General features: G+C 43.8%; 1 protein-coding gene and 1 long non-coding RNA gene across 7 annotated transcripts in view; one reads left to right on the top strand and one right to left on the bottom strand.

Annotated features, from left to right (window-relative positions):
* Window positions 1-3,646, bottom strand: part of LOC137301881 (uncharacterized) — a 144,407-nt gene extending 140,761 nt beyond the window's left edge. For all 4 annotated transcript variants that reach the window (XR_010958381.1, XR_010958382.1, XR_010958383.1 and 1 more), the window contains exon 1: window positions 3,423-3,646. This is a non-coding gene — a long non-coding RNA (uncharacterized lncRNA). The remainder of the gene's footprint in view (window positions 1-3,422) is intronic.
* The window catches only part of rasef2 (RAS and EF-hand domain containing 2), an 86,153-nt gene that overhangs the window by 52,177 nt on the left and 14,825 nt on the right, over window positions 1-19,151 (top strand). For all 3 annotated transcript variants that reach the window (XM_067971591.1, XM_067971592.1, XM_067971593.1), the window contains exons 4-10: window positions 981-1,076; window positions 3,281-3,358; window positions 5,764-5,879; window positions 7,190-7,258; window positions 7,716-7,797; window positions 10,772-10,851; window positions 15,969-16,194. In XM_067971591.1, the coding sequence (XP_067827692.1) occupies window positions 981-1,076; window positions 3,281-3,358; window positions 5,764-5,879; window positions 7,190-7,258; window positions 7,716-7,797; window positions 10,772-10,851; window positions 15,969-16,194 (747 nt within the window). The remainder of the gene's footprint in view (window positions 1-980; window positions 1,077-3,280; window positions 3,359-5,763; window positions 5,880-7,189; window positions 7,259-7,715; window positions 7,798-10,771; window positions 10,852-15,968; window positions 16,195-19,151) is intronic.

The raw sequence follows: 19,151 nt of genomic DNA, 5'->3' as shown, positions 1-19,151 counted from the left end.
GCCGAGATGAATCATCTACTCGGCACTTCTGGTTGCAAACCCTTCAACCTTGTCTTTTGCACTTACGTGCTGGACTCCGCCATCATTGAGGATGGGGATGTTTACAGAACCTCCTCCTCCCGTTAGTTGTTTAATTGTCCACCACCATTCAAGACTGGATGTGGCAGGGCTGCAGAGCTTTGATCTGCTCCATTGGTTGTGGAATTGCTTAGCTCTGTCTACAGCATGTTGCTTCTGTTATTTAGCATGCATGTAGCTTCACCAGGTTGGCACCTCATTTTTAGGTACCCCTGGTGCTGCTCCTGGCATACTCTTCTACACTCCTCATTGAGCCAGGGTTGATCCCCTGACTTGTTGGTAATGGCAGAGTGAGGAATATGCCGGGCCATGAAGTTACAGATTGGGAGGTGTTAGATGAAGAGCTTTTAAGCAAGTGCAGAGCAGGGTAAGAGAGACAAACGGAAATTCTGTCTGAGAGAAGAGCAGAACTTCTTCAAGGTGGGCAAAATACAACAGATGCTGGAAATCTGAAATAAAAACAAGTCAGGCAGCATCTGTGGAGGGCGAAACAGAGTCAAGACAAAATGACTGTTTCAACTGTTGCATCAAAATTAAACTATGGCATGTTTTTCTGAGTGTGAAGTTGATTTCTAGCCTCTTATGTACCAAGTTGGAATTAAACAAGCTAACCCCATGTTAAATCTTGGACAAAAATGCTTCTTTTTTTTTGTCACACTCTTTGGGAGGGAAGATGGGAGGAAGAGACAGATCTCGAGCATTTATTGTCCTTTTAATGAAACTGAGCCTTGCAACTGCTCCAGTTTGGAGACACTGTTGTATTGCTTCAGTTGCTCAAAGGGTTGTTCTTTTTAGTGTCATTGACTAGTGTAGTGTGCCTAAAACAGGTCTTTTTATAACAAAGATTGCTCGTTCGCTCCTTGACGAACAAAAGCTCACTGTTCGAGCTTCATCCATTCTAGGAGCAGTCGAAACTTGAGGCGAAAGTGTCACAACTGCAGAAGCGACACAAGACCGAGGTGACGGATCTACAGGCAGTCGTTGACCGAATGAAAAAGGTACTTAAATCTGTCAAGTTCCGAAGAATATTGTTAGATTATCAATTGGTCTGATCTGTCCCTCACAAAGAGGAAGTATTTACAAGTGGCCACTAACTAAAAATCTTCATAATTAGTTTTTTTAAATAACATATTAAAACCAAAAATGGTATCACAGAAAGGCAGCAATAAAACAAAAGGAAGAGAAAAATCTTTCACTGCCTGATCTGATCTATATAAAAATTACTAACCTGTGATAAAATACTCCATTCATTTTATTATAAAAAGACACAATAAAATCAGAAAGTCGTTGTACTTTAAAGCCAGCTTTGCTGTGCCAGTATTGTATAACCTCTAGAAGGCACATCTAAAAAGATAAGAATGGAAGACTATAGACTCTACACACACTTCACTTTAATGAAATTAAAGTTTAGTCTGTTTGAGGGTTCCTGACTGGTCGAGTATTCTCTTTCCAGGAAGCACCCTTTCTTTTATTGGTTGCTGCCGCTGGCAATGGGTGGATTTCTAAAACGTCAACTGCGAGTGTCTTCATCTTCCAAGTATTACAGCTCTAAAACTGAGCCACGTATGAGTTATATATAAATTAACACCAACTATTGAATTCTAACTTGTTACATAGAATTTACAGCACAGAAACAGGCCATTTGGCCCAACAGGTCTGTGCTGGTATTTATGCTCCACATACACCTCCTGTCACCTTACTTCATCTCACCCTATCAACAGTTAGCCTCTGTCAAATTAAAATGCAATCTGTTATCTGCTCCTGCAGCTTGTATCAAACCAACAGTTGCATTTGTAAAACTTTTGTCGATGAGTTGTGACTTCATAGATCAATATTATATATTTTGAAGTGTACATTAACAATTAATTCATAATTTAATTCAATACGGTGGTTTTCAGAATCATCATACAATTAGATTTTGAATCAGTCACTTACACAACTATACGTACACAAAGGCCTTCTCCCCAATTCTGTGTTAGTGATGTACAGTTGATGATCATAAGACTTATTCTATGGTTTCTTACAATTTTCAAGTGAGATAAAACTGTTTGGCTTATTGACTGACTCCTTACAAAATGTGTACAAGTTGGACTCATTCCCCAATTTATTTAATATCCTGAGGAAGTGGCTGGCTACAGCTCAATCGTCCATGTTTAAAACTGGAATTTTCCCTCTTTCTCCTCTTCCCAACCCCCGCTCCCCCCATAACTTCACAATAGTAATCTAACCAATTAATTACTCAACTCTGATCAGCTACGTCCTATTTCCATTTCTCAAAAGTACGAACTGTCGTATTCCATAAATTGTTTTATCATCGATGTCTATTCCTAACTTTTAGTTTAATCGATCATTTGTTCAGATTCTGTACAAAGGATGCTGTACTAACTGCCTATTGTATTATGTGTAAGTATTTATCGTGAAAAGAAAAAAGAACTTGCATTTATATACAACCTACAACTGTATACAGCAAGGAGGTTATGCTAAACCTTTCTAAATCACTGGTTAGGCCTCAGTTGGAGTATTGTGTCCATTTCTGGGCACTGAACTTTAGGAAGGATGTCAAGGCCTTGGCGAGGGTGCAGAGGAGATTTAATAGAGTTGTAACAGGGATGAGGGACTTCAGTTATGTGGAGAGACTGGAGAAGCTGGGAGTGTTCTCCTTAGAGCAAAGAAGGTTAAGGGGAGATTTAATAGAGGTGTTCAAAATGATGAGGGGTTTTGATAGAGTAAATAGGGAGAAGCTGTTTCCACTGGCAGGAGGGTCGGTAACCAGAAGGGCAAAAGAACCAAAGGGGAGATGAGGAGAAATTGTTTTAGACAGCGAGTTGTTATGATCTGGAATGCACTGCCTGAAAGGGTGATGGAAGCAGATTCAGTAGTAACTTTCAAAAGGGAATTTGATAAATACTAGAAAGGGAGAAAATTGCAGGGCTATGGGGAAAGAACGGGGGAGTGGGACTAATTGGATAGCTCTTTCAAAGAGCCAGCACTGGCACGATGGGCTGCATGGTCTCCTCCTGTATGATTCTAACCTCTCATGACCTTAGGAAAAAGTACATATAGTGGGGATACTTAAAAATTCATTAGGCTAATACATTGTTTAAGGTGTAATATTTTGTAGCTATCTGTGTAGACATTGTGGAATCCTCTACTAGAAAATATCTATAATTCACTACAGTCTGTTGTTGCTGTGTTTCTCCAGCTTAATGAAGAGCTGTGGAATTCTAATTCCAAAGGGGACATCTCTGCATTGAAAGAACAGTTGGATGAATTGACTCGGGTATGTATGTGTTTTTGTCTGGTGTTGCCACCGGTATTGATTTATTTTTAAAAATAATACTTACATTTCTGTAGTTTTTATTCATCACCTCAACAGTTGGAAATTGGAGGCCGTTCATGCCCTATTGTGGCTGCATTGATATTCTGTTGTCTTGGCGACCTCTGTGGATTTCTAAAATTCCTTGCTTCTGAGGAAGCTTGAGTGATAAATCGTGGAAGAATGCGTAAACGCGTTTTGAGACTGTCGCCGTAGTCTATTGCTGCAGTCCCTGAAGGAGCAATTTTATTCACGCCGCTGAAAAATAAAACCAATATTTGATTAACAGTACAAATAGGCAGAGCTTGTAATTGGCCAAGAACCAAAATAAACTGACAATCCAAAATAAACTTGGTTTACCCGACTTCACATTAGCGGTGAGGCAGAATGGATAAGTTATTCCAGATTTGTGTAACATTTGGTGATGGGAGTCCTGAATAATGGAATGAATGAAGTGCAAGGGAATAACAGAGGGGGAAGTGAAGCTGGAAAACCTTTTATGGCAGTTGTTGGGTCCATGGTGATATGGGGAGTGGGAGCTTCCCCCTTAACCTCCTTGTATTATATTACAGTTTCTTTAATTGTAATTTGTAATATTATCAATAAAAGCAGAGAGAACTTGTATAAAGTCAAGACTGCGACTGAAAATTTCAAAATTATTCAAAAAACCTTTGTGACTATTAATTTTGGGTGTGTATTTAAATGCCTGCTTAAAACCCATAAGAAAAAGAAATTGAGTTCAAAGTGCCAACATCCAGTCTTCAAGAGCATATGAAGAAATAAATGACTCCTGCACTGAGTAGGTTCAAAGGCTGAGTTACTTTAATCCAAGTCCAGGAGTTGACTGCCCAAATATCCTCATTTCTGACAGAAAAAAGAGGCCTTTGTTCTGATGCTTTAGGAATTAAAGATGTGTTGGAAAAACTGAGTACCTTTTGAGATCTTGAAAGTAGCTAAATGTGCTGGCCAACTGGGATAACAGGTGTGGAGATGTGTCCTAAATTGCAGTCTGATGATACTTGTATTGTCCAGAGTACTCCAGCACAATTCATGCAGTGTTATAGGGCGATGGCCAATCTCATTGGATCATGGACAACCTATCGTTATTCAGATAGCTATCTCTAACTGTCCATGAAACCCGGGGTTCAGTGTTATGATTAGCTGCAAGTTATGTGTTACGTAATTATTGCTCAATTATTATCCATGTGAAAATGTTAATTTGACACTTTTTCATGTTGTGGAAACACTTCAAACCCCAAACCATCCGTGCTGTAACAGATTATGTGTGTTGTTCTGTGTTCCAGTTCTTTTAACTTGTGAGAAAAACCGTTATAATTTGCTTGCAACCGTAGTACTTGATTAACCCCTCTAGTACAGACGTGTCCAAACTATCACCCATAGGCTACCAAACTCTAGCAATCCAGTCCAGTACCTTTCCAGTTTGCACTTCTACTTCTTATTTACTGATCTGCCCTGTTTGAAATTTGTGAGTCTGCCAGTTTAGAAAAAGCTGTTGCCCCATTGGTGGAAAAATCCGAAATCTGGACACCCAAGATCTGTTATCAGCATTTATGATGTGTTCAAATTAACGGCAGTGCAGATTTAAACTTTATGCGTGGCACCGTGGTACAGACTAAGTGGACGTTCCTGCTCTAGTAACTTCAGAACCTCCTCCGTGTAAAAGCTTTCCCTTGCAGTAGCCTTCTAAATGGTGAAAGAAAAAAAAGTCTTGCATTCCTATAGCACCTTTCACGACCTCAGAACGTCCCAAAGTGCTTTACAGTCAATTAAGTACTTCTGAACTGTAGTCACTAAGAAACGCGGCAGCCAATTTGCGCAGAGCAAGGTCCCACAAACAGTAATGATGTGGAAATGTAAGGAATCTTACAACACCAGGTTATAGTCCAACAGTTTTATTTGAAAATCACAAGCTTTCGGAGGCTCACCTGACGAAGGAGAAAGCCTCCAAAAGCTTGTGATTTTCAAATAAAACTGTTGGACTATAACCTGGTGTTGTAAGATTCCTTACATTTCCACAAACAGTAATGTTTTGATCAGACAATCTGATGTTGTTTGAGGGGTAAATATTGGCCAGGACACCGGGGAGAACTCCCCTGCTCTTCTTTGAGTAGTGTCATGGGATCTTTTACATCCACCTGCGAGGGCAGATGGGGCCTCGTCTCAACGTCTCTTCCGAAAGATGGCACCTCCGACAGTGCAGCACTCCCTCAGTACTGCACTGAAGTGTTAGACAGGTTATGTGGAGTTGGACATTGAACCCACAACCTTCTGAAAGACAGTTGTGTGATTTGGAATGCTATTAATGGTTTCAGCGTTTCCTTATGTAACTGAACGTTCGTTTGTTGCAGGAGAATGAGCATTTGAGAAGTTCCCTTCTTAAGAGCCAGACAAACGTGTCCATTCTTGAAGCTGGAGTGGACAAATTAAAAAATGAACTCGCTGATCATCAAATTGATCAAGACCGGTAAATGAGCAATCCTGATACCAAACACTCTGCCAAATCTGAGTTACAGTATATTTTTTTCTATCTTATTTGACTTGAAGAGTTGGTCCTGAAACTGATGTCATTTTAGTTGATGGAATTATTTGTTTCGATTGTAATATTCTAGCTCAGCCGTTCACACCTTTTTTAGCAGTTTATTATCCTACATAACCTTGAGCTCATCCAAAACTCTGCTGCTTGTATCTTAATTTGCACCATGTCCCGTTCACCCATCACCCTGTGCTCGCTGACCCACATTGACTCTTGGTCCAGCAACGACTCAAATTTAAAATTCGCATCCTTGTGATCAAATCCCTCCATGGTCTTGCCTTTTCCAATTTCTGTAACCTCCTCTAGCCCTACAACCCTCCCAGATCCCTCCTTTTCTGGCCTCTTGTGCATTCCTGCCTTCCTTTGCCCCACCATTGGCGGCCGTGCCTTCAGCTTTAAGGCTTTAAGCTCTGGAATTCCCTCCCTAATCCTATCCACCGCTCTCTCCTCCTTTTAATACGGTCCTTAAAACCTACCTCTTTGATGAAGCTTTTGGTCACCCGTTCCTAATGTCTCCTTCTTTAGCTCGATGTCAGTTTTTTTGATTGATTATGCTCCTGTGAAGCGCTTTGGGACGTTTTACTACATTAAAGGCACTATATAAATGCAAGTTGTTGTACATAGTTTTAACTTGCATTTACCTTCCATTCTCCTTTATGGAGAAGGGATCTTTCTGTCTGGTGCCAAATTGAGAGTATTATAAAACAGACAAAATGGTCCCACTGATCTTTAATAGCTCTTACTGGCAAAATCCCTAGAAAAGTCTTGTTTTGTATGATCGAGATTAATGTGATTTTTTTTGTTTTGAAAAAGGACATCAGTGTATGCAATTTGAAAATCACAACAGAGAAATTAGCCAACCCTGTCATCTAGCAGAAGCTATGCCAACAGAACAGTGTTAAAATGCATTAATAGCTACTGATCCACAGTCTGCCACTCAGTTACCAATTGCGGACTTGCTGAAGTGCTTCCCAACGAGGATGAAAATTCAGCCGGTCACTTTACAGTGACTGTCGAATGCGGCAATGACAAGAGGTCTGGGTGTCAGACGCCTCCTGAATTTTTGAACTGGAGAGTGCGTGTGGAACGGCTGTTAATGCCGTACAGCAGGTTAACCTAACACTGTAAAAAGGAGGGTTGGCACTCAGTCCTATTCACATCATATTGCCAAATTCTAATGTTGCAGAGTAAAGGTGCCCCTCAAGAAGCTTTGCTTTAGTAATTCTATCTCCTCCAAATAGGTCAAAGGAAGCCATGAAGAAACTAACTGAAGAGAATGAAGTCTCCACGAATCAGATACAGATGCTTCAGTAGGTTATGCTTATTTATTTTAAGGATTTAAAACCTATTTGGAGTATAGAAATGTAGAGGGGGATAAGCCTAAGACTGCAATATATATCTAAAATGTTCTTTTTTTTAATTAAAAACAAATTGTATTTGTGCTATCTGTTTCAGCTGCCTAGGCCCTAAGCTCTGGAATTCCCTTCCTAAACTTCTCCGCCTCTCTACCTCTCTGCTCCTTTTAAGATGCTCCTTAAAACCTACGTCTCCTGTCCTAATATCTCCTTATGTGACTTAGTGTCAAATTCTGTTTCATAACACTTCTGTGAAGCACCTTGGGACATTTTACTACGTTAAAGGTGCTATATAAATGCAATTTGTTGTTGCCCATTTTTTTTCAGAAGTAATTTTTTTTTCTGAATAGATTAACAGATGGCTTGAGTTTTCAATGTTCCATTGTTAACCGTCCTTTCTCTACATTTTTAGAGAGGCCAATAAGACTCTTTACGATAGCAATAATGGATTAAGAACTGCTCTGGAACAAAATCACAGCTCAAGTAAAAAGAGGGTAGGTTTTTAAAATGAAACTCATGACTGGCAAATAGCTCTGTTTCCAGGTAGCAAAGTCCACCCCTGATGATTCAAATCACTGAAGAATTTGAATTTTATTCAAGTTGCTTCAATTAGAATTAATGGATAATTTACCAGGAAGACACTTTATAACAAATAGGTTTTTTAAAATTAGTTCATGGGATGTGGGCGTCGCTGGCGAGGCCAGCATTTATTGCCCATCCCTAATTTCCCTTGAGAAGGTGGTGGTGAGCCGCCTTCTTTAACCGCTGCAGTCCGTGTGGTGAAGGTTCTCCCACAGTGCTGTTAGGTCGGGAGTTCCAGGATTTTGACCCAGCGATGATGAAGGAACGGCGATATATTTCCAAGTCGGGATGTTGTGTGACTTGGAGGGGAACGTGCAGGCGGTGCTGTTCCCATGTGCCTGCTGCCCTTGTCCTTCTAGGTGAAAGAGGTCGCGGGTTTGCAATTATCCAAGTAAAGAGTGAGAGACACAAACATTGCCAGAATAGCACTGGGTTAGAACTGGTGCAGATGAGCATCCAGGAAGGAATAAGATGTTGGTCCTGAGTTTGAGGACAACATCTGCTGAGCATGCCTTGGGCTTTAACAAGATCTGAAACATCTGGCCTCCCCGTGCAGTCAAATAGTTTAATCCTAAATTTCTACTGGGAGGTTCCTGACGTACACTAGTAGATGTCACATGTGGTTGTCTGTGGGTAGTTAGGAGGATGCTTTGTGATTTACGGAAGGTTATATTAAATCCAATTGATTAAACGACACATAATTGTTAAGTATAAATTTAGATTAAATCTACCAGATTCTACCTGATACATTTTCAGAGAAAGCTGAATGTACTCCTTGTACATTATATTTGCGTCATTTAAATCATGCTGGACTTTAATCTTATATAAAGAAAAGACTGAAACCTAATATTTTCAAAATATTAGAAATACATTTCTCTGTTATGTCCGTGGTAATCCAGGATACTTGTACCCCTATTGGAGGGTGATTTGTCACAGGAAGAATTCGTCAAAATGCAAGAGAACATTAATAAACTTGCAGAATAGGTGTATAATTGGCAAATGAATTTCAATATAGATAAGTGTGAGGTGGTGCATTTTGGTAGGAAGAATAAGGAGGCCACATACTGCTTGGATAATAAGAGTCTAAATGGGATAGAGGAGCAAAGGAATGTAAGGGTACAGATACACAAATCACTAAAAATAGCGACGAAGGTTCATAAGGCCATAAGAAAGGCAAATCAAGCATTAAGGTTCATTTCTAGAGGGATAGCATTGAAAAGCGGGGAAGTTACGTTAAACTTGTATAGAACTTTGGTTAGACCACACTTGGAGCAGTGTGAACAATTCTGGCCTCCATATTATAAAAAGGATAAAGAGGTATTGGAGATGGTGCAAAAAAGATTAATAAGGATTGTACCAGAACTGAGAGGATATCCTTATTAGGAAAGGCAGAACAGGCTGGGACTCTTTTCTCCAGAAAAGGGAAGGCTGAGGGGTGACCTGATAGAGATAATGGGGTCGATTTTGCAATGGTGGCGGGTTGCCAGCAGGGTCGGGGGGGGGGGGGGCGGTGCTGGTGAAGGTGCGCGTGGCAAACCAGCATGAACAAAACTTAACGTTTCCGACACGATCGCACGTTGATTGATGATGATTAACATCCTCTTCAGGTTTCATGCCGGGCAGCCAGCCTGATTGACAAGGGGGGGGGAGGAGGGCGGAGAGAAAGCAGAGAGAGCGACACGCATCTGGCGCTGGACTGGAAGATCGGGGGTGGGTGGGCGGAGAGGGGCAGATCGGGGGGTGGAGAGGGGAAGATCGGGGGTGGGGGGGCGGAGAGGGGCAGATCGGGGGATGGGGGGCGGAGAGGGGCAGATTGGGGGGTGGGGGGGCGGAGAGGGGCAGATCGGGGGGTGGCTTGCCCACCGCTACTGATTCACCAGGCGTGAATCAGTAGCGGTGGGCAAGCCACCCAGGTAAGTTAAAAATTGTTACAATCACTTCACCTGTCACAGGTAAAGTGCCTCAATGAGGTACATTTGGCTCTTTACCTGTCATCCTGCCAGTTTTAATTGTCGGCGGGACTTCCGTTTTTGCTGTAGTTTCGATGTAACTTGATGTCAACTTGGGTTTTGGGCCAGTGAGTGGAGCAGTTTATTTAAAAAAAAAACTGAGAAGGCCAAAGGATGAGCATTGCAATAAAATGGCAATCTGACCAAAAATTAATGAACGGTCATGTGATTACCCGCATCCAATAAAAAGTTGCCAGAACCAATGAATGGAGACTTCAGGGTCACATGATTCCCACAAACCAACCTGCCCACTGGATAGAGACTCCCAGCAGCGTATCGTGGTAAAGATGTACATGATGATTCGAGGCAAAGGAGAATACAAAGCAAAGTCTGATTTTTGGCTGGAACATTGAGAGGAAGCAAAGTAGTTCTGAGAAAAGGAAATACACACTCCCTTTTAAAGGGAGGGAAAATCATAGGATAAATCGTTCTGAATCAGTGTCGTATAGAATCGTGCAGCACAGAAGGAGGCCGTTCGGCCCATCATGCCCCTGTCAGCTCTTGGAAAGAGCTATCCAATTAATCTGACTTCCCTGCTCTTTCCCCATAGCCCTGCAAATTTTTCCGTTTCAAGTATTTGTCCAATTCCCTTTTCAAAGTTACTGTTGAATCTGCTTCCACCGCCCTTTCAGGCAGTGCATTCCAGATTCTAACAACTCGCTGCTCAAAAAAAAATTCTCCTCATCTCCCCTCTGGTTCTTTAGCTGTGGTAACTTGTTGGTAGATTGTCATCTACTCTCTCAACTAGGTATTGGTGAAAGGAGACACCTAAAGGCTGGGGGAAAAGAATAATTATTGTTATTGTCCAAAATTTTGGAAACTGGGATTTTAGTGCGATTAAATATTTTCTAATGGGGTTGTTTTCTTATGATTGCAGCATTCCCAAAATGGATCAGTTCCCGATAGAGGAGCGAAGTCAGAGGCACAAAATGGAATTACTGTCGTTAGCTACAGCAGGTAGGACTGTTACCTAATTTAAACAATTTCACAACGCCAAGTTATAGTCCAACAAATTTATTTTAAATTCCACAAGCTTTCGGAGGCTTCCTCCTTCCTCAGGTGAATGGTGTGGAAATGAAATTTTCGAATCCTTCGCATTTGAAAATCACAGAACAATGCCTGGTGATTACTGCCCGTTGCCAAGGCAATCACAGTGAGCAGACAGAGAGGTGTCACCTAAAAGGCCACCGAATATACAAACCCCCCAAAAAAAGAGAGAAGGAAGACAGTCAATGACCTGTTATATTAAAAACAGATAACATTTGTTCGCTGGTGGGGTTACGTGTAGTGTGACATGAACCCAAGATCCCGGTTGAGGCCGTCCTCATGGGTGCGGAACTTGGCTATCAATTTCTGCTCGACGATTTTGCGTTGTCGTGTGTCTCGAAGGCCGCCTTGGAGTATGCTTACCTGAAGGTCGGTGGCTGAATGTCCATGACTGCTGAAGTGTTCCCCGACAGGGAGAGAACCCTCCTGTTTGGCGATTGTTGCGCGGTGTCCGTTCTTCCGTTGTCGCAGCGTCTGCATGGTCTCGCCAATGTACCATGCTCTGGGGCATCCTTTCCTGCAACGTATGAGGTAGACAACGTTGGCCGGGTCACAGGAGTATGAACTGTGCACCTGGTGGGTGGTGTCCTCTCGTGTGATGGTGGTATCTGTGTCGATGATCTGGCATGTCTTGCAGAGGTTACCGTGGCAGGGTTGTGTGGTGTCGTGGACGCTGTTCTGAAAGCTGGGTAATTTGCTGCGAACGATGGTTTGTTTGAGGTTGGGTGGCTGTTTAAAGGCAAGTAGTGGAGGTGTGGGGATGGCCATAGCGAGGTGTTCGTCATCATTGATGACATGTTGAAGGCTGCGGAGAACATGGCGTTGTTTCTCCGCTCCGGGGAAGTACTGGACGACGAAGGGTACTCTGTTGGTTGCGTCCCGTGTTAGTCTTCTGAGGAGGTCTACGCGATTTTTCGCTGTGGCCCGTCGGAACTGTCGATCGATGAGTCGAGCATCATATCCCGTTCTTACTAGGGCGTCTTTCAGCGTCTGTAGGTGTCCATCGCGTTCCTCCTCGTCTGAGCAGACCCTGTGTATTCGCAGGGCCTGTCCATAGGGGATGGCCTCTTTGACGTGGTTAGGGTGGAAGCTGGAAAAGTGGAGCATCGTGAGGTTGTCCGTGGGCTTGCGGTAGAGTGAGGTGCTGAGGTGCCCGTCTTTGATGGAGATTCGTGTGTCCAAGAAAGAAACTGATTCTGAGGAGTAGTCCATGGTGAGCTTGATGGTGGGATGGAACTTGTTGATGTTATCGTGTAGTCTCTTTAGTGATTCCTCACCGTGGGTCCATAGAAAGAAAATGTCGTCGATCTGGTGTATAGCGTTAGTTGGTGTATAGCGTTAGTTGGAGGTCCTGTGCAGTGAAGAAGTCCTGCTCGAACTTGTGCATGAAAATGTTGGCGTATTGGGGTGTGAATTTGGTCCCCATTGCTGTTCCGTGTGTTTGGGTAAAGAACTGGTTATTGAAGGTGAAGACATTGTGATCCAGGATGAAGCGGATGAGTTGTAGGATGGCGTCTGGAGATTGGCTGTTGTTGGTGTTGAGTATTGATGCTGTCGCAGCGATGCTGATGTGTAAGACCTTCGATCCAGACCTTCAAAGCATCCGACGCACTCTCATCCCACGTACTCCCCGCGTGGGAGACTTCTACTGCCTCCCAAAGATACACAAAGCCAACACACCCGGACGTCCTATCGTATCGGGCAACAGAACCCTGTGTGAGAACCTCTCTGGATACATCGAGGGCATCCTGAAACCCATCGTGCAGGGAACCCCCAGCTTCTGTCGCGACACTACAGACTTCCTACAAAAACTCAGTACCCACGGACCTGTTGAACCAGGAACACTTTTCACCACGATGGACGTCTCGGCACTCGACACCAGTATCCCCCACGATGACGGCATCGCTGCGACAGCATCAATACTCAACACCAACAACAGCCAATCTCCAGACGCCATCCTACAACTCATCCGCTTCATCCTGGATCACAATGTCTTCACCTTCAATAACCAGTTCTTTACCCAAACACACGGAACAGCAATGGGGACCAAATTCGCACCCCGATACGCCAACATTTTCATGCACAAGTTCGAGCAGGACTTCTTCACTGCACAGGACCTCCAACCAACACTATACACCAGATACATCGACGACATTTTCTTTCTATGGACCCACGGTGGGGAATCACTAAAGAGACTACACGATAACATCAACAAGTTCCATCCCACCATCAAGCTCACCATGGACTACTCCTCAGAATCAGTTTCTTTCTTGGACACACGAATCTCCATCAAAGACGAGCACCTCAGCACCTCACTCTACCGCAAGCCCACGGACAACCTCACGATGCTCCACTTTTCCAGCTTCCACCCTCACCACGTCAAAGAGGCCATCCCCTATGGACAGGCCCTGCGAATACACAGGGTCTGCTCAGACGAGGAGGAACGCGATGGACACCTACAGACGCTGAAAGACGCCCTAGTAAGAGCGGGATATGACGCTCGACTCATCGATCGACAGTTCCGACGGGCCACAGTGAAAAATCGCGTAGACCTCCTCAGAAGACTAACACGGGACGCAACCAACAGAGTACCCTTCGTCGTCCAGTACTTCCCCGGAGCGGAGAAACAACGCCATGTTCTCCGCAGCCTTCAACATGTCATCAATGATGACGTACACCTCGCTATGGCCATCCCCACACCTCCACTACTCGCCTTTAAACAGCCACCCAACCTCAAACAAACCATCGTTCGCAGCAAATTACCCAGCCTTCAGGAGAACAGCGTCCACGACACCACACAACCCTGCCACGGTAACCTCTGCAAGACATGCCAGATCATCGACACAGATACCACCATCACACGAGAGGACACCACCCACCAGGTGCACAGTTCATACTCCTGTGACTCGGCCAATGTTGTCTACCTCATACGTTGCAGGAAAGGATGCCCCAGAGCATGGTACATTGGCGAGACCATGCAGACGCTGCGACAACGGATGAACGGACACCGCGCAACAATCGCCAAACAGGAGGGTTCTCTCCCTGTCGGGGAACACTTCAGCAGTCATGGACATTCAGCCACCGACCTTCGGGTAAGCATACTCCAAGGCGGCCTTCGAGACACACGACAACGCAAAATCGTCGAGCAGAAATTGATAGCCAAGTTCCGCACCCATGAGGACGGCCTCAACCGGGATCTTGGGTTCATGTCACACTACACGTAACCCCACCAGCGAACAAATGTTATCTGTTTTTAATATAACGGGTCATTGACTGTCTTCCTTCTCTTTCTTTGGGGGGGTTTGTATATTCGGTGGCCTTTTAGGTGACACCTCTCTGTCTGCTCACTGTGATTGCCTTGGCAACGGGCAGTAATCACCAGGCATTGTTCTGTGATTTTCAAATGCGAAGGATTCGAAAATTTTATTTCCACACCATTCACCTGAGGAAGGAGGAAGCCTCCGAAAGCTTGTGGAATTTAAAATAAATTTGTTGGACTATAACTTGGTGTTGTGAAATTGTTTACAATTGTCAACCCCAGTCCATCACCGGCATCTCCACATCATACCCTAATTTAAAAGCACTGGGAATGTTGGAAATATGAAGTAGAAACAAAATGTTGGAACCACAGCAGGCCTGTTAAATCTGTAGAGGAAGAAATACAAACAGAAAATGCTGGAAACACTCAGCCGGTCAGGCAGCATCTGTAAACAGGAAAGATGGGTTAATGATCAGAACTGAAAGATAAGCAAGCCTCTTCGAACGATGCAAGACAGAAGTAAGTTTTAACAGGTATTCCAATCACTGAAAGGCAGGTTGAATGATCTGTAACTTCCTTAATAGAGATACTGGTTCCTGTTCAGTGATGCGAAAGGTGATCTCAGCAATGAAAAAACATTCGAAGAACCAACAAATCTGCAAATAGCTAAAAGGGTGAAAGGCAGGCCAGTCTGGAATGAAAAACAGGAAATGCTGGAAACGCAAAGTAGGTCTGCCAGACCTTGGAAGAGGGCCAAAACCCCTGGGTGCAAAACCAGCTGCCAAACCTGTCGTCTTCCCTTCGGTGGTGGGGGGCGGGATGTCAAGTGAGTTCCATATATCCTCCAAAAAGAGCAATGTAGCTGGGATTGGTGCAAATTCTCATTGCGATGCCTTTTGTATGTGGAGGTGGTGAATGGGTGTAAAAGAAGTTTGAGGGCGAGAACAAGTTTAACGGGTGGAGGAGGGGGATGGTATATATTTTTTTATTCGTTCATGGGATGTGGCGAGGCCGGCATTTATTGCCCATCCCTAATTGCCCTTGAGAAGGTGGTGGTGAGCTGCCTTCTTGAACCGCTGCAGTCCGTGTGGTGACTGTTCTCCCACAGTGCTGTTAGGAAGGGAGTTCCAGGATTTTGACCCAGCGACGATGAAGGAACGGCGATATATTTCCAAGTCGGGATGGTGTATGACTTGGAGGGGAACGTGCAGGTGGTGTTGTTCCTACGTACCTGCTGCCCTTGTCCTTCTAGGTGGTAGAGGTCGCGGGTTTGGGAGGTGCTGTCGAAGAAGCCTTGGCGAGTTGCTGCAGTGCATCCTGTGGATGGTGCACACTGTGCGCCCGTGATGAAGGGAATGAATGTTTAGGGTGGTGGATGGGGTGCCAATCAAGCGGGCTGCTTTGTCCTGGATGGTTTCAAGCTTCTTGAGTGGACTGCTGTGAAGCAGAGGGCCCAAAGATGTGATTTATAAATATGGGCCTGAGTAACATTGCTAATTAGTGCTGAGTTATAAGTAGTTGTATTTCTGTTCACTCATATCTACTCGGTACTAGTTTGAAAACGCCCAAAGTTCATTTCACTTCCAGTCCCTGAGTAGGGACTTCAACCCATCTGTCTGAACTGGATTGTTGAACTGGTCAAAGTGTCCTGTCTTGCCCAGTATTCCTCCCAAACCCATCACTCGTAAGAAATGCCTTATCTAACCTGTTCCACATAATTCTGAAGTTTCTGAACCAAATATGACCTGTATTAATATTTGCTCTTCAGTTACAGTGTTTCCAATGGCGACAATGGGTCTGTGATCTTAAATGATGATGTATCCAGACACAGGATATCTGAAGTGGCAAACTGGGCAGACCGATACCTGGACAGCGGTGTGTCCACCTCTCAGGATGTAGCAGATTATTCTTCAGATGACTACGACAGCGATCGCAGCAGTGATTCTCATGAAACAATGCATTACAGTTATTCGTACGTGGCATCAGACGCTGAGGTGAGATGACCTGTTTAGAAATGTTTCAATTCTGGAGTGTAACAGGCACCCAGGAATGATTTACGTGGTTGTAATCTGGTGAGATTCGAATGACAACATAAACTGCAAGAGTGAGTCTTGAGCAGTTTACAATTATCACCTGAACCTCAATATTGAGTCTGAAGCCTTCGAAAATCTCCAATGTAATCATTGCCTTTCCCTTTCATAATGTATGGATTCCATGGGGAAGATAAGAACATAAGAAATAGGAGCAGGAGAAGGCAATGGGGCCCCTTGAGCCTGCTCCGCCATTCAATAAGATCATGGCTGATCGACCTGAATTCCACTTCCCCACCCGATCCCCATATCCCTTGATTGCCTTAGTGTCCAAAAATCTATCAATCTCAGTCTTGAATATACTCAACAACTGAGCATCCACAGCCCTCTGGGATAGAGAATTCCAAAGATTCACAACCCTCTGAGTAAAGAAATGTTTCCTCATCTCAGTCCTAAATGGCCAACCCCTTATCTTGAGACTGTGACCCCTAGTTCTGGACTCTCCAGCTAGGGGAAACAGTCAGCATCTACCCTGTCAAGCCCTCTAAGAATTTTATACATTTCAATGAGATTCTTCTAAACTCCAGAGAATATAGGCCCATTCTACTCGATCTCTTCTCATAGGACAACCCTCTTGTCCCAGGAATCAATCTAGGGAACCTTCGTTGCACCCCCTCTAAGGCAACTGTATCCTTCCTTAGGTAAGGAGACCAAAACTGTACACAGTTCACATATGGCCTGTTTCTGCGCTGTAGACCCTTCGGTCCAACTGGTCTATGCCGGCATTTATGCTCCACATGAGCCTCCTCAGACGTCTCTTCATCTAACCCTATCAGCATCTCCTATTCCTTTCTCCTTTGTGTGCTTATCTAGCTTCCCCTTAAAAGCATCTATGGTATTTGCCTCAGTTACTCAATGTGATAGTGGATTTCACATTGCAACCATTCTCTGGATACAGAAATTTCTCCAGAATTCCCTATTGGATTTATCAGTAACTATCTCATATTTATGGCCCCTTATTTTGGACTCCCCCACAAGTGAAAACGTCATCTCTGCGTCTATCCTATCGAACCCCTTCATAATTTTAAAGACCTCTATCAGGTCACCCCTCAGCCTTCTCTTTTCTAGAGAAAAGAGCCCCAGTCTGTTCACCCTTTCCTGATAGTTATAACCTCTCAGTTCTGGCATCATCCTTGTGAATCTTTTTTGCACCTTCTCCAGTGCCTCTATATCCTTTTTATAATATGATCAGAAAACATCCCAAGGCACTTATTACAAAACCATTGTATTACAGTAAATGATGCATTTACAAATTGGTCCAAGCAATGTTTGGCAGAACTGTATACAGTGCCTCAAAATTAAGACAGAATTGTCCAATTTCTGCTTTATTTCCAAAGAAACAAATTGATGCAGTATAAGCTGACTGTTGCAAGGTATCTTCCAGACTTGTTGAAAAATATTAACACTCCCAACATCCACCTAGTGATTTTAAAGAAAAACTGCACAAACTTCTCTTCATTTCTATCATAGTAGCAACAAGTTACACAGATCTGATGCCCCCACTTCATAAGATTCAATATTTTAGCACATTTTACATACGAGAAGACTTGCTAATTGTTGTTCAACCTCATTTTGAAATCTAGGTCCGTTTTTTTTTGTTTTCATCAAGCCTCACATAACTAACTGGTGTAACAATCTGGATGTACTAAGCCTAATTTAAATGTTCAAAAATGTCACTCTGTATTTGATTTAAAAAAAAGACTTGCAGCATTCACAGTCTGCTTCCACCTTGCTTTTCTAAGTGACTCCTCCTAGTATAAACTTGCTATTCCACATTCCTCTTCCTGTCAAACTATGCGATACAAGTCTGAGGTCAAAACCTAGCAACTCCAAACCACCAAATTAATAGCATAATAGTATCCATGTAAACTGGCTCTGCAAAGCAGTCAACAATATACGGTTTGTGATCATTTTACATTTGTGGGATCTTCTCTAATGAGCAATTGCTCTTTAATGTTCAGTTTCCACGTAAACGGAATATATGATGAGGGACAAGCAAGTAATAGAAACCAGCAATTTTAAAAGAAAAAGCACTGGCTGGCTTTTTTACCTTGAATCTAATTATCCACCTAGGTTTTACTCTTGTTCCCAATTAAATATTGGGAAGACCGAAGCCACTGTCTTCTACCCCCACCACAAACTCCGTTCCCTAGCCACCGCTCCCATCCCTCTCCCTGGCCACTGTCTGTAGCTGAACCAGACTCTTTGCAACCTTGGCGTCCTATTCAACCCTGAGATGAGCTTCCAATGCCATATCCTCTCCACCACCAAGGCCGCCTACTTCCACCTCTAACATCGTCAGGGTTCGCCGCTGCCTCAGCTCATCTGCCACTGAAACTCTCATCCATGCTTTTGTTATCTCCAGACTCGCCTATTCTGATGCTCCCCTGGCTGGCCTCCCATCTTTCACTCTCTGTAAACTTCAGCTCATCCAAAACTCTGCTCCCCTTATCCTAACTCACACCAAGTCCCGTTCACCCATCACCCCTGTGCTTGCTGACCTACATTGGCTCCCAGTCCAGCAACGCCTTGATTTAAAATTCTCATCCTTGTGTTCAAATCACTCCATGGCCTCACCCCTCCCTATCTCTGTAACCTCCTCCAGCCCTACACCCCGCCGAGATTTTTGCGTTCCTCCTCCTGGCCTCTTGTGCATCCCCGATTTCCTTCGCCTCACCATTGGCGGCCGTGCCCTCAGCTGACTAGGCCCTAAGCTCTGGAATTCTTTCCCTAAACCTCTCCGCGCCTCTCTTCCTTTAAGGTGCCCCTTTAAACCTACTGCTTCACCTGTCCTAATATCTCTCTTTGTGGCTTTGTGTCAAATTTTGTCTGATAATGCTCCTGTGAAGCGCCTTGTGATG

This window comes from Heptranchias perlo, chromosome 34 (assembly GCF_035084215.1).
Source record: "Heptranchias perlo isolate sHepPer1 chromosome 34, sHepPer1.hap1, whole genome shotgun sequence".
In the NCBI taxonomy this organism is placed as follows: domain Eukaryota; kingdom Metazoa; phylum Chordata; class Chondrichthyes; order Hexanchiformes; family Hexanchidae; genus Heptranchias; species Heptranchias perlo.
The sequence above is the reverse complement of the archived record's forward strand: the minus strand, read 5'-3'. Positions and strand labels throughout refer to the sequence as shown.